The sequence below is a fragment of the Phyllostomus discolor genome, chromosome 8 (genome assembly GCF_004126475.2).
Source record: "Phyllostomus discolor isolate MPI-MPIP mPhyDis1 chromosome 8, mPhyDis1.pri.v3, whole genome shotgun sequence".
Lineage (NCBI taxonomy): Eukaryota > Metazoa > Chordata > Mammalia > Chiroptera > Phyllostomidae > Phyllostomus > Phyllostomus discolor.
Genome location: NC_040910.2, coordinates 51,739,231 through 51,755,063, shown reverse-complemented (window position 1 = coordinate 51,755,063; position 15,833 = coordinate 51,739,231). Strand labels below are relative to the sequence as shown.

The 15,833-nt window shown below is 40.2% G+C and overlaps 1 protein-coding gene across 1 annotated transcript in view; it reads right to left on the bottom strand.

The window, feature by feature from the left end:
* Nucleotides 1–15,833, bottom strand: part of PIWIL2 (piwi like RNA-mediated gene silencing 2) — a 67,340-nt gene continuing 51,507 nt past the window's right edge. The window contains exons 20-22 of the mRNA XM_036032670.1: nt 3,484–3,737; nt 2,470–2,577; nt 1–1,855 (exon numbers count right to left, since the gene is read on the bottom strand). Of these exons, the coding sequence (XP_035888563.1) occupies nt 1,699–1,855; nt 2,470–2,577; nt 3,484–3,737 (519 nt within the window). The 3' untranslated portion in view covers nt 1–1,698. The remainder of the gene's footprint in view (nt 1,856–2,469; nt 2,578–3,483; nt 3,738–15,833) is intronic.

Genomic DNA, 15,833 nt, shown 5'->3' with positions numbered 1-15,833 from the left:
TTATATTGAAGTGTTTTTTTATTATGTAAGAGAAAAATGAGTATTAAGAAATCCAACTTCTGAAGAGCAACTCCAAATGCTTCCAAAGAGAACACTGACAGAGACCAGTGCTCCAATTTTCTTGATCCTATGGTTTTTACATTCCAGGTCTTCCCCTGCACGTTCTGCACTCCACACAAGACCAGGGTGCACTTGAGGACCAGCAATACCCAGAGCTCCTCAACTGCTGCTGAGCTCTGTGACAAACCGACAGTTTGCTTGGTTTTCTTCTGAGGAGTTTTAAGCTGAAGTTTCTCTTCTTACTGTCATATAAAATAGGAATTTCTGACTTTTCCCCTCCTGCCATCACTCCACAAATTAAGTAAGTAAAAATTTGAAAAGGTTAAATAAAACTGGATTTTAAAACCCACTTAAAGCACAGTAAGAATGAAGTAATCCTGAAAGGACTGAAAGAAGATTTTAAAACAGGGAAAGTAAACATAAAAACCAGTGCTTCCCCCAAACACTGAAACCCACAGGCACAGTGACAACTTTCTCAACTGAAATGTCTGCACTTTGGCAGAAGTTTCATGCTTTCCAAAGCCAACTTCACCCTGGATTCAGAAAATTTCCTAACAAAATGAGCCAACATCCAGGAAAAGGTTATTGAGTTAGGAAAATGAATGATTCAATTTACAAACATATAGCAACAGAAAAGAAGGCCATACAACCGGGAGAAAGGTTCAAGAAAAGCTTACACCGCATCATAAACCTTCCTTGTGGTTTAATTTCACCTGTTCTGATTCTTAATTTGAAAACTGAAATTTATGGCCTTGGCCAGGTAGCTGAGTTGGTTGGAGCATTGTCCTGATGCACCAAGGTTGCAGGCTTGACACCCTAGTCAGGGCACATACAGGAATCAACCAATGAATGCATGAATAAGTGAATCAAGTCAATGTTTCTCTCTCTCTCTCTCTCTCTAAAATAAAAAAAAAGAAATTAAAAACTGAAAAATAAAAATCAGTTACAAAGAACAAAGATGTGGTGGGCAGAGGAAGAAATCACCATGGTCTACTGTGAAGTAACTGAAATACACAGAAAAACATTACCTGGCCTCTCACAGGGGAGACCTGAACCACCTTTCAAGGTCTGCTCAGGTTACAGGTGCCACACACTCAATCCCCAGAGATCAGGCCAGCAAGGGCCTGATTATACCACCAGCTGGTTTTCCTAGTATGTGTCACACTTGCCAGTAACAGCAGTATCCTGAAAAACTTTGCCTCATAGGCGTTGTTATTACTTTTCCCAGTTGCCCAGATAAAGTAACTCTCTGCTTTAAGAAATTTGGTGGTGGCAGTGACTTCATTATCACTTCCGGTACCAGAAATAGGACCTGCTTAGTGAGCAGAGCTATGTGTGACTGGTGGTTCTGCAGCTCCTGTTGGCTCTGCAAGTCCTTCAAGGGTCCTGTGCACAGCAGCACTATCACCCCCGTTTACTTTACAAAGGCAACCAGGCAATTTCCAGCTGATACTTAGAATGGAACTCACTTCTTGGTGATACCAGGTTTAAAAGAGAAAAAAACAGGCAAAAAAGTATCTTATCCTACTAGGCTGGCGAAAGGGAAAACATCAACATGAAAACCCCTGGATCCTGCAGGAGTCACAGCTGAGCTCAGAAGTCTAATCCCTCTAATCAGCCCATATCCGGGTGGCCCGGTCACAGGAAGAACAGGTTCTCGCACAGCTGGATGGCTGGCTCATGATGCAAGATCTGTCCTGACAGGAAAGCCAGTTTGTGCGCATACTTGCAAGGAGCTGGAACTCTGATGGTGCCAGGCCAATTCCAGTACATGTGGCACAGTTTGAAAGTCAACCTGCAGGCCAAGAAGAAAATATGATCCTTATTACTTCCTACCGTCATTCTGGGACGAGGTCCTGCACTTACGGGTGTGGACTTTCCAGAAACTGGGGCACCAAGGATACAAGATGTACCTCTTTTTAATTTATTTTTTTTACATGTCGCAATTTTGGGAATCATTATTTTTAAGTGCAACTGTTTCTATTTCCACCATTTGTGAGTATGGAAGACACAAGTCAATTCCCCCACTTTAGGTGCCCCCTGTTTTTATATCAAAACAAAGACAAAAAAATATTTTTTGTCTCAAGGAGAGGCTGCAGAAGGGTTAGTACCCCGGCAAATTACTTATATAGTCTGAGCTTAAGGGTTTTGGATCTCAGAGTAGCCTGTATCTCATAATCATCAAGAGCACTTTTAAAAACATAAATGCCTCAGAATGCTCAGGGGTGAAGCTTGGGCATCAGCATATTTTTTTAAGCTCTTCCAGTAAATTTAATGTACAACAGGATTACCAATTACTCCTAAAAAGGACAGCATTATTATGAAAGACACAAAGTAAGTCAAGGGGTAAATACTCCTGGGGGTAGCCAGCAGGCCCGAGCAAGAAAGAGGGAGCACGGGTTGGCTCACCTCTGCATGTGATCAGGGCTCAGGTTCGCAGTGTTGAGAACACACACGTAGTGTGTAGGAATGCCGCAGCCCTGTCGTACATGGTGGGCAAGGAGGTAGAAGTCCACCCTGGAAAGGAAAAAGGACAGAGCAATGATGTGGTCGGATTTGACCACACAGAGGTGGAAAAGACCTGGATATCATTGCAGCTCCTTCACCTAAGGCTCAGCGAGGTTAAAGAACTGGCTCGAGAACACACAGGGACCAAACCATAACTAGAACTCAGGTCTACTGACTCAACAAGCTGTTCAAGAATCATGGTAGAAACTTCCGTATCTGTGTGCAGAAGATGAAGCATGGATCTTAAGAATATATGCTCACCATTTTATACCTGAGAGGTAAAAACTTTTGGTTTTTTTCTAATAGTTTTTAAAGCTTTATTTATTCATTCATTTATTTATTGGGAGGGAGGAGGGAGGGAGGAAGAGAGGGAGAGAAACATCAGTGTGTGGTAGCCTCTCACACACGTCTGGATTGGGGACCAAACCTACAACCCAGGTATGTGCCCTGACTAGGAATCGAACCGACGACCTTTTGCTTTGCAGGACAATGCCCAACCCACTGAGCCACACTAGTCGGGACTAAAACTTTTATTTATTTATTTATTTATTTATTTATTTATTTATTTATTTTAAAGACTGAACCATCTTCTCCATTACAGTTTACATGCAGTATTATTTTATATTAGTTTCAGGTGCACAGCATAGTGGTCAGACAATCATGTACTTTACAACGTGTTCCCCACTAGAAATAGTATTTCCAGTATCTACCTGACACTATACATAGTTATCACAATATCATTGACTATATTTCCTATGCTGTACTTTACATCCCCATTAAAGCTTTATTTTTTAACAGTAAAATCTCTGAGGATTCTATTCCACATCTCTCCAGGCAACCTGCCCATTGCCATACCCAGGGAATGAGTGACTTCTGCAACCTATTCCCACTAAATGCCACGTTTTGTCTACTTACCAGTCGCAGCTGGTGATTGTATGATCTACCACAGTCCCGGGGGAGGGAGTTGCAAAGTGCTCGGTAGCAGCCAGGTACAGATTGGTGCTGATTTTCTTCTGAACTACAAATACCACCATCTTGGGCTGGTAATTCTCAAAAGCTTCAAAACACTTCTGTAGCTGAGGAATCTCATAGTTGGCAACTGTCCTTAGCTGGCCGTCAGACACTCCATCGCGGTACACCACAATCTTCTCTGGGAGACAGTGGTTCACCTGAAATGACACCTCCTGAGGTGAGAGCAGAGCCCCAAGGCCAGCGCCCAAGGGCAGTGAACAGCTTGCTCTGAGCAGCCTGGAGACACCGAGGAGTGTCAGAGGGCAGGGGAAAGCTCTGGTCCTTCCTACACTTCCTCAGGGCAGTAAAGCCCTGGTACAGCAAAGCCATCAATAAAATACAAAAGCGAAATAAGCAAGTTGTTAAGTCACATGATATGGCTCATCCTCAAACAGTGTGAATAAAGTTAGAAGGAAGGTAGGAAAATGACGGGCTGAATCAATCTCCTACTTGGATTTAACACTAATTACCATCTGGGCCGAGAACAAGGTGAGCTGCTAGAGAACTTCTAATGCAGACCCCACTTCCCACAGACCCAACATCCTCATGCTTGTAAGTATCAGCAACATCCAAAGCTGCTAACAAGCGAAAGGGTACTTTGCTAAATATCATCCTACAATCAAGTATAATGTGAAATGGTTTTACTATAACTAAGTAAATTAACAGTCACGGTAAACTGTCCAGGGATTCAAATCAATTTAAATGTTCTCACTGTGTCTGACTCCGGTAGTTCAAGAGAACAGGTTGTTCCATTTCACACTAGGAGTTCTCTGAAAAGTGCTTTCACTTGCTTCAGTCAGTGAAGTCTGATTATGAGTGTGGTTCCTCTGGGTCTTTGTTCACAGTTCCACTCAAAAACCCAAATTATCACTGAATTAAAGATGCACATGCTATGTATTATTTATAGGTTACTCTACATAAAAATTTAAGTTTCATTTCAAAGAACCCTTTTTAAAAATAATCAGCCAGAACCTTTTGGGAGCCTAGGTTCAGATTTAAGGTATTTTATGAATGTTCCTTTTTTCTGAGCCACTCAAGTACGACATTTACAAACATGTAATCATCTTCACCTTCCAAGATCAGAACTGCTGCCCCAGTTTGCAGCATGTCTTTTGTTGGTGTTGTTTTGGCCATCTAGTGTCTCTTCCACCTTTTGGGGAAGAGGCTTTAGTTTCCTCCTGCTTCCAGTATGAGTCCAGAGGGACTACTGGATCAGGCGCCTTCCCCTAACCAAACCCAGGCTTTCTCAACCTCAGCGCTACTGATGTGTGGGGCTGGTTAATTCTTTGTTATTGGAGGCTGACACTACAGGATATTTAGCAGTATTTCTGGCCTCTACCCACAGATGCCAGTAGCAGCCCCCCTGCCAGTTATAACCCAAAATATCTCCAAACAGTGCCCACTGGAAGGACAGAACTGCCCCAGCTGGGAAACACTGCACTAACCAAAGGACACAGAAGTGACTCAAGCCGTGCCCACAGACTGCTTCCCCCTCACCCTGAATCTTGAGCGGAGAATAAAAGTCACTTGGAGTTTGGTCTCTTTGTGGCAGTGCCTCTTCAGATCTCTGATTCTGGCAACCCTGGCTCCTATCCATTGCCCTGTTGGACTCTCAACCTTCTCACCAGCCCTCTGAGACTCTCCAGGACCTTACCAGTGAGTTCCCATTATGTGACAGCACATTTCTGCGACTCCCCAGACGCCCCTAACTGGTGTGCTATGTTAACAGGTAGCTGCCGCAGGTGTTTAGATCTGGAAGAAGCCCTGATGTCACAGAGGAGGAGACAGACAGGAAGGACACAGGATCTGGGGCCAGAAGACCTGAACTGAGTCTGACTCTGCTGCTTTTCAGCTACGACCTTCAGGAGTCAGTTTCCTCAGCTGAAAAATGGAGATAAATGACTACCTTACCTTCTTCTTGGGGCTGTTAAGAGGGATAAAGTAAAAAGCAAAATAAATATACACAGGGTGGGACAAAAGCAGGTGTACAGTTGTTCATGTGGAAAACAATACAATGACTAATAAGTAATAAACAAGAATACACTTTGTGTTTTCATGTATTCGCAAATGAAACCTGCCTTAGCCCCTCCCTGTATATATGTAAGATCAAGGAAATACAGATATTCCTAAGCACAGACAAGGGACAAAACAGTATCAATGGAATGAAAAAAACAGAATGAAATTCATTTCAAGTATTCACTGATATCAGCTCTGTCTTTAAAATTTGCTAACCAAATTTTAGCAAAATTGGAGATGTGACACTCCAATGATGATGATTTAGAGCACGAGGCACTATACTTTGCCCTATATAAGCTTCCAGGAGATGTGAAAGACAGGACTCCTATTATCAAGGAGCTTAAAACCTACTGATAGTCAACAACAGTAAGTTTTCTAGCCATCTGGTCCATTCTCCTCACTTCATAAATGATAAAATTATGTTCTAAGGAGGGTCAGGATATATGACAAACCACAATATGGACACACAGATGTTAAATGCACTGTATGTTATTAAACCAGTACACAAAGCAATAAATTAATGAGTGCCTTGAAGGCAGGAGTGTGCCTGGGGGGCTTGGTATCCTTAGCCCTGACGGCAACGGCAAGGGTCAAGCAGAAAACAAGTATCTGCTAGACGTCAGAGATGTTCTCTAGCGGGTGGCTCCATTCATTCACAGCAGACACACTTAACACCCAGTAGTTATGAGCCACTGTTCCAGTCTCATACAATTAGAAAATTACTTCAGTACCATCCAAATATTCATGGAACTCAAATGAGAACCAGGAGACAGACACCTAAAGCAAATGCCTGTAATACACTGTAAGTAACATAATTAAGGTATAAGTAAAATGCTGTGACAACAGAGAAATATGAGACATTTGTTCTCTGGAGGTAGAAGTATTACACCTCAGGAAAAAGGGATGGTGAAAGAATTAGCAGACAATTCAGCCAGCAAAGAAGGGTAAAAGGTCCCAGGTAGAGCATGAGCAGAGGCCTTAGACTGTGGCTGCACAAGAGTTAAGTAAATGACTGAGGACCAACCTATACATCAGTCCCAAACTTAGAGGACTACTCTGGCAATGATCTACAAAATAGACTGAAGATGTTTAAGAGTGAATGAATGATCCCTTTCAGTTCAGGATATCCAACGATACAGAAAACTGCCATTCCCAGGGTAACACCAGAAAATCCAAAACAATATAAAAAGCACACATCTGAGACTGTCAAAGACCAGCAGACATGAAAACCTTAATGGCCAAATGTCCAGAGAGGTGAGCCTTCACAGGTGAGCAGTAGATTTCTGAAGCTTTCTGTAGGGGACTGGTTTGTTTTGATCTGGCAATTGTGACTCAGCTCTGTATGGAAAACCTACAGAAATGAGGTGGTGGGCAGGAGCCAGACCTTCAAACTGAGTTTTCCCGTGGGAATCAGGCCTAGAAAAAACACACAGACTATTATAACTTGCTCTTGCTAAAACTCCAGCACCCTGGTCTAAAACAACAACTGTGTATTGTCTATTTTCAAGGTAATTTCCAAAGCTTGTGTGAATTTTCACAAGGACAGAGCTAATCAGCTTGCCGCCATTCCCCTCTGCATGTTATTTTCATTTCCTTGAATGTACCTAAAATGTAGACAATAATATTCTGTGTAATAGATAATAAATCTTTCTTTGATGTAAGACCTGAGAAAAACAATAAAGCCTGTCTAGGCAAGGGTGGAGGCGCTCTCCTCTTGAGGGAGTGGCTGAGGCATTCATTGGCACTCTCCCCTTGAGAGAGTAGCCATGTCGCCCCCCTTTTCTCCACAGGATTGCTGTCTCCTGTGCATTTATTTTCTCTTTCAGCCACAACAGGCAGACTCTGCTGGCTGGAGTCTGCCACATCTTTCAAGGGACAAATGCCAGGCGTGAGTGTGGGCAGCAGAACGAGGAGGCCTGAGGTCTGGGGAAGTTCACCAGGTTGACAAGAGGCCAGACAGATGGGACTCTGGGGACACAACTGAGTAGGAAGCTGCAGGAATCTGTCTGCCCACCTAGACGACAACTACACTTACAGAATCTGTCTGATGTAACCATTCTGGTTAGAGTCTGTTGAAGGCTTGCGACTTCCAAGGGAAGACACAGAGGGTAAACTGCAGTTAGTATCAGCAATTAGCACAGTGGCAGCCCCCCATCCCCTACTGTCAGCCACCTTGTCGGACCCTGTCTTATAAACATCGGGACCTGTTCTCCGACTGTTGACTGCTACCCCTGATCCCAGAAGGTGGACAAAGAGGCTGCTAGCCCCTATTGCTGCACTTCCCCTGCCAGCTGGAGGGACTCCCAGAGGATTTCACAGGCAGAGGCCACTCCTCCCTGCCCTCATTCATTCTGTCCTTTTCCTCTCTTAGGGGTCAGACACTGAATACTAGGATATTACAAAACAATTGCATGTATGGGAGAAAACTGGAGAGTGACCACATGTGCCGGGGAAAGGCTCCACAGGGACCTGGGAAGACCTTGCACTAATGCTGCTGGCGGAGCCCCAGCACAGGCACACACAACCACAGTTTTTTAAAAAACCCAGCAAACACTGGGGAAGGACAATCTGATTTCCAGAGTTACCATGTTAAATATCCAGTTTTCAACTGGATATGCTGGAAAAAGTCACAAGGCATTAAAGAAATAGGGAAGTACGACCCATTTGAAGGAAAAATTAAATTGACAAATATTGTTACTGAACAAGATCTGATGGCAGATACATTAGCCAAAGATTTTAAAACAACCATATATTTTTTAAAGATTTTATTTATTTATTTTTAGAGAGGGAAGGGAGGGAGATAGCGAGACAGAGAGAAACATCAATGTGCGGTTGCTGAGGGTCATGGCCTGCAACCCAGGCATGTACCCTGACTGGGAATGGAACCTGCGACACTTTGGTTCGCAGCCCACGCTCAATCCACTGAGCTACACCAGCCAGGGCAAAACAACCATATTAAAGATGCTCAAAGAACTAAAAGGTATCCAGAGGGCAAAGAAAACAATATGTTAAATATGGAACTATCAAAAAGGAGAAAACCTAAAAATCAATCAAAAAGAAATTCTGAAGCTGAAAAGTACATTAACTGAAATTTTAAAATTCACTAGACAAATTCAAAGGCTGATTTGAGCAGGCAGAAAAAAAATCAGTGAACTTGCAGATAGGACAATGGAAATTATTGAGTCTAAGGAACAGAAAGAAAAAAGAAGGAAGAAAAGACAGCCTAAGAGACCTGTGGGACACCAGCCAGTCAACATACACATTGTGAGAGACCCAGAAGGAGAAGAAAGAGGAACAGGGGATATTCAAAGAAATGATGGCTGACAACTTCCCAAATTAGATAAAAGACAATAATATAAATATTCAAGAAGCTCAATAAACTCTAAATATTGTGAACTGGAAGAAGCCCACACTGCCCTGACCAGGTAGCTCAGTGGGTTAGAGTGTCATCAAGTTCGATCTACAGGTTTGATCTCTGGTCAGGGCACATAAAAGAAGCAACCAATGAGTGCATAAATAAGTGGAACAACACATCAATATTTTTCTCCTTCTCTATCTAAGAATCAATAAAATAATTTTTAAAATAAAAAACAAACTCACACCAAGACACATGATCTAATTTTCAAAATCCAAAGATAAAGAATCTTGAAAGTAGCAAGATAGAAGCAAATCATCACATAAAAGGGATCCTCAATTAGATTATCAGCAAACTGTTCATCAGAAACTTTGGAGACCAGAATGTAGTGTGCTGATACATTCAATGGGCCAAAGGGAAAAACACTCATCCAAAACCTTTACCTGGCAAAACACTCCTACGAAAGTGAGGAAGAAATTAAGACACTCCCAGATAAGCAAAAGCTGAAGGACTTCATTACCAATGAGCATGCCATACAAGAATGAAAAGAAAGAATGCTAGACAGGAATGTGAAGCCATGTGGAGAAATAAAGATCCCAATAAGGAAAAAAAATACATGAGCAATTATAAAATCAGTATGATTGTAACAGTGGCTTGTACTATACTTTTTGTTTTCTACTTGATTTAAGAGACTGCACATTTAAAGAAAAAAAGTGTTAGTCTAAAACCTAGAATATTACTGTAACTTATGATTTTTATATAAGACAAATAGATTTAAAAGAATTGTTTACATATTGGGACATATGATGCATAAAGATGTAATTTTGTAACATAACAACTGAAAGGAGTAGAATTTTTATCTTGTTATCGAAGTTAAGCTGCTATAAAGTCAAATTAGAGTGTTACAACTTTAGGATGTTAATGAAATCTCCATAGTAACCATAAAGAAAATAGCTATTGAACATACACAAAAGGAAATGAGAAAGGAATTTAACCAGTGCATTACAAAAAATCAACTGAACACAAAAATAATAAGGCAGTAAACAAGGAACAAAAAATCTGTAAGGCATATAGAAAACAAACAGAAAAATGACAGAAGTCCCTCCTTATCAGCAATTGCTTTAAGTGTAAATAAATTAAACATTGTGACCAAAAGACAGAGATTGACAGAATAAATAAAAGGATCCAACTGCCCTGGCCAAGTGGCTCAGTCGGCTGCAGTGTCATTCTATACACCAAGGTTGCAGGTTCGCTGCCTGGTCAGGGCACACATGGGAGACAACTAAAGATTGCCATTTCTCTCTCACATTGATGTTTCTCTCTCTCTAAAAATCAATAAACATATCCTCAGGTGAGGATTTAAAAAATTAAAAAAAAAAACAGGCTCAGTTAAAGACAAACTGACTGAACATGGAAGAATGGAAAGAGATATTCCAGTAGTTACAGAAAGAGACCAGGGTTGGCTATACTAATATCAGACAAAATAGACTTTAGATGAAAAAGGTTAAAAATACTTTAAATAAAAAAGGTTGTAAGAGACAAAAAGGGTCATTATACATTAATAAAAGGCTCAATAGTGTAAGAAGATACAATTATTACACAGCTAAATGATAGACCATCAAAATATATAAAACAAAAACTCACAGAATTGAAGAAAGAATCATCAGGGAAATGCAAATCAAAACTAAAATGAGATACCATTTCACACCTATTTAGGGTGGCTAATAATGGGGGGAAAACAGAGAACATGGAGAAATTGAAACCCCTATAAAATGGTATAGCCACTGTAGAAAAGAGTATGGCAGTCCCTCAAAATTAAAACTAGGCTGATCATATGATCAAACAATTCCACTTCTGGACACATACTCTAAAAAACTGAGAGCCGTCTTGAAAAGATATAGGTACCGCCATGTTCATAGCAGTATTAGTCACAATAGCTACAACATGGAAGCAACTCAAATGTCCATTGACAGATGAATGGATAAGCAAAATGTGCTATATACACACAATGAATTATTCAGCCTTAAGAGGGGAGGAAATTCTGTTATAGCTGACAACGTGGAAGAACCTTGAGATATGCTAGGTGAAAGAAGCCAGTCACGAAAAGACAAATACTGTATGATTACATTTATATGAGGTACCCAGAGTGGTCAAATTCATGGAGACAGAAAGCAGAATGGTGGCTGCCAGGTGCTGAGGGGAAGAAAGAATGGGGAGTTGGTATTTGATGGGCACAGCATTCCAGTTTCACAAGATGAAAAGTACGGAGACAGACGATGGTGATGGCTGCACAACATCATGAATGTATTCAACAGTACTGAACTGTATACTTAAAGATGGTTAAGATGGCAAATTTTGTTATGTGTATTGACTCAATTAAAACACTGGAAATAAAGGAAGAATAAGAGACCAGGCAAGCCATCTGCAATCGTGGCTGCAGAAAGGGCAGGCTTAAGTCTGGAAGATCCCTCAAAACAATAATCACTTGCTGAAGATAACTCTCCACCCCGATCTCTTCCCAATTCTGCTGCAATGAGGGAAGTGCAAGCGGAATTGAAAAGCAGAAAGAACCTGTACTCTTACATTCTACAGTGGCCTGCCACTTCTAATGCCAAAGGAAATACCTTGGCCTGCTCCCTTACAGTTCTTGGGTCAAATACTAAGTCACGACCAGTCCAGCCCTATGTAGTCATAGCCACAGGCACAGCCACATTAGCACCAATGGGGTCTGAATTAACCTGAGCTGAATTCAATCGTCTTAAAGCTCAAGCCACATAACAGGTGCACTTTCAACATCTGGTGATTAGTCATCATGAAGGATGAAGCTAAATCAAGAACGCAGCTTAGTTTTGATTTTCATACTTGGAAGGAAACATTGGCATGCAAACTCACATGTTAAGACCTAAGGGTTCCTTAGATAAAAAATCTTGAGAACTGTTGGACTAGAGATATAAATCTAAATATTAAATATTAAATAAAGCCATAGATGGGCTTAAGCTGCCTATGAGGCTTCAGGTGGAAAACCAGGAGAAACCCTGCAGCTGAGGACAATGGGAAAAGCTGGACAAAATATTAAAATACCCAGGTAAAGGTTTTAGATCTGGGTGGCATGAGAGGAAGAACAGAGGCCTAGGGAAATAAGCCAGGCCTTTAAATCTTTTTCCTCTGGCAGCTGATTCTGCTGATTCCACAGTTACCTCCTTTTAAGGCTAGGAGATTGAGGAATACTTTTTAAAAACTGATATAATTTGCTAAACCATCAAAGTTACCCTTTTAAGGTATAAAATACAAATGTTTCCACATTGTAAAACTGTGCAAAAATCCCCACAACCTAACTTGAGAACAAGCGTATTTATTGCCACAAAGGCAATCTCATACCCATTACCAGTCACTTCTATTGCTCCCAAACCAACCCCTAGGACAGAAGTAACCTATTTTCTGTTTCTTTGGATTGGGTATTCTAGGCAAACAGAATTAGTCATATGTGGCCCTTTGTGACTAATTAATCTGACTCAATATAATGTTTTTACAGTTCTTCCATGTTGCAGGACTGCGTCGCCAGTCCTTCATTGGTTTCATCAATAATAATCTATTGCAGGATGTGTCACCTTTTGTCTGGCTATTCATCAGTTGACCAACATTTGGACTGTTTCTATTTTTGGCTATTATTAATAATACTGGTATAATAAACACTTGTGTGAAAGTTTCTGTGAGGACGCGTCTTTATTTCTTTGGGGTATGTACCTAGAAGTGAAGGCACTGGTCATGTGGTAACTCCCTGCAAACATCCAGAGGAAGTGCCAGGTGGCTCTCCGAAGCAGTTCCACCGGTTTCAAATCCCACCAGCAGTACACGAGGGTTCTCATTTCCCCATGTCCCTGACAGCACTTTTACCTTCTCAATTTTAGCCATCCTAGTGTGTGTGAGGTGGTATCTTACTGTATGCTTTTAAATTAAGAAGCTTTATTTTTTAGATTAAGCCAGGTTACACAGTTCTCTATTGATCTGTGTTTATTTCCATGAACCTTTAGTCAATTATAATTGTTTCCAAGTTCACCTCAACTATGTGACAAAAGGTACGAGTAGAGTGTGTGCAAGCTTAGCCAGAATGAGTGAGGAGCATAATCCTTTAATACAGTGCGGTAGTGAAGACAGGAATCAGCCCGAGAAATGTCAGACAGATGGAAAATCTCTGGGGATGAAGACGTAGACAAGAGTCTGGCCACTTCTTTCCCACCTGGATGTTTTCCCATTACTGCCAAGTCGGAGGAGCAGGGTGTGATCAGTGAAGCAGCCGTTTATTTACACAAGGAAACAGAAAGAGCATATGACCAAATCTCTTAAGTGCTATGACAGGTACTGTTGTGAGGATTCAGACGATTAAGGGCTCACAAGCTGATTAGGAATCAACTCATGGAAAAAGTAGCAGATGTGTCTTGAGAAGCATAAACCAGGCAAAGGAAAATACCAAGTGAGGCAAGTGGAAAAGAACCACCTATTGTGTGAAGAACAGGAATATGGCAGGAGATTCTTACAAGAAAAAAATTTTAAAAACCCAAAAAAGTAAAAAAAATTTTAATGTGTTTACAAGTGTTCCATTAAGCTCTGCTTTACCTACATCTACAGGTTTGGGCATGTTGTGTTTATTTTTACTCATCTCAAAACAGTTTATTTCCCTCTTTAATTTCTTCTTTGACCCCATGGTTATTAATGAGTATTGTTTAATTTCCATATATTTGTGAATTTCCTAAATTTACCTATTTTTAATTTCATATGATTTTAATCCTTCTAAATTTATTGAGGCTTGTTTGCCTGACGTGGTCTCTCGTGAAGTGTGTCATGTACACTTGAACATGTATTCTTTTGTTGGGTGGAGTGTCCTACAGACGTGTTATGGTGAGGGGGATCATAGTGTTGTTCAAGTCTATTTTTTTTTGTTAATCTTTTCCTACTTGTTTATCCATTATTGAAAATGGGAGTTTTGAAGTCTTCAACTATTATTGTTGAATTGTCTATTTCATCCTTCATTTATGTTATTTGTTTCATGTATGTTGGGTCTGTACTGTTAGGTTCACATATGTTTGTTATGTCTTCCTTGTGAAGACATGTTTGCCACTATAAAATGTCCTTCCTTGCCTCAGTGACAACTGGTATCTTAGAGTCTACTTCCTCTGGCAGTATAACCACACCAGCTTTCTGCTGGTTACTATTTGCATGATGTATCTTGTCCCATGCTTTTACTTCCAACTTAGTCTTTGAAACTAAAATGTGCCTTCTATAGAAAGTACACCTACATATTTTTACTTAATCCATTCTGTTAATCTCTTTCTGAATAGTTTTTAGTCTGTTTACACTTAGGTAATTACGGTAAGCTAATACTTACACCTGCCATTTTACTGCTTGTTTTCCATGTGCTTTTACATCTTTTTTGTTCCTCTATTTTCCCCTGACACCTTTATTTTGTATCAAATAGACATTTTCAAGTTACCATTTTAATTCCTTTATTGTGATTTATTTTCTTAGTGTTCCCATTGGAGATTACAATTAACATATTGACTTAAAACCATTTCACTTGGTTAATACAAAATTAACTTCATTAATATTTTAAGTTTGTTCCTATATGGCTCCATTCCCTCTTCTCTGTCATACAAATTACATCATTAAATATTGTATGTATATCTACTCGGATTTATATTTATAGCCTTTTGTATTTGTCTCTGAAATTACAGAAGAAAAGTTAGAAACAAAAATGCATTTTTACCTCTTTCAGATTTATCTACATAGTTGTCTTTTCTCATGGCATTTATCTATTCATGTGGATATGAGTTACTATCTAGTGTCAATTCATTTCCACAGGAAGATCTGAGAATATCTTAATTTTTCCATTTTTTTAAAAATTGAAATATATACAAATCACATACCATAAATTTCAGTATTTTTAAGTTGTACAATTCAGTGTTCTTAAAGGTATTTTATTGTTTACACTACCACAGTTGTCCCAATTTTCCCCCCTTTGCCTACCCCTACCCAGACCCCAGCCACACTCTCAAGCAATCCCCACAACTGTTGTCCATGGGTCATGCATCTATATGCCTCTGGCTGCTCTATTCCCTGTGCTGTACTTCCCACTCTAGCGACACTTCTGTAACTACCATTTGTACTTCTTAATCCCTTCACCTTTTTTGCCCATGAATCCCCCGATCCCTCTCCCATCTGGCAACCATCAAAACATTCTCTACATTTCTGTTTTTGTTCTACTTATTTGTTTTGTAGATTCAATTGTGGATAAACATCTATTTATTGCCATTTTTTGTTCTTCTTCTTCTTCAAGATCCATTAACATTTCATATAATACTAGTCTGGTGGTGATGAACTCCTTTAGCTTTTTCTTGTCTGGGAAGCTCTACCTCTCTCTGTCCTTCAATTCTAAATGCTGGTTTTGCTGCATAATCTTAGTTGTAGGTACTAGTTTTTCATCACTTTGAAAATTTCTTGCCAACCTCTTCTAGCCTGCAAATTTCCTTTTGAGAGATCAGCTGACAGTCTTATGGGAGCTCCCTTGTAGGCAACTAACTGCTTTTCTCCTGCTATTTTTAAGATTGTCTTTAACCTTTGGCATTTACCTTGGAAATTACAATGGTGTGGGTCTTTCTGGGTCCAACTTGTTTGGGAGTCCTTGCACTTCCTGGACTTGTGAATTTCCTTCAGCAAGTCAGAGAAGTTCTGTCATTATTTTTTCAAATAGATTTCCATTTTCTTTCTTTCTCTTCTCCTTCCATATCTCCATATGACTGTTGGCAAAATTAAAGTTGTCCCAGAAGCTCCTTACACTATTCTCATTTTTTTTTCCTTTTTTCTTTTCGCTGTTCTGACTGGTTGTTTT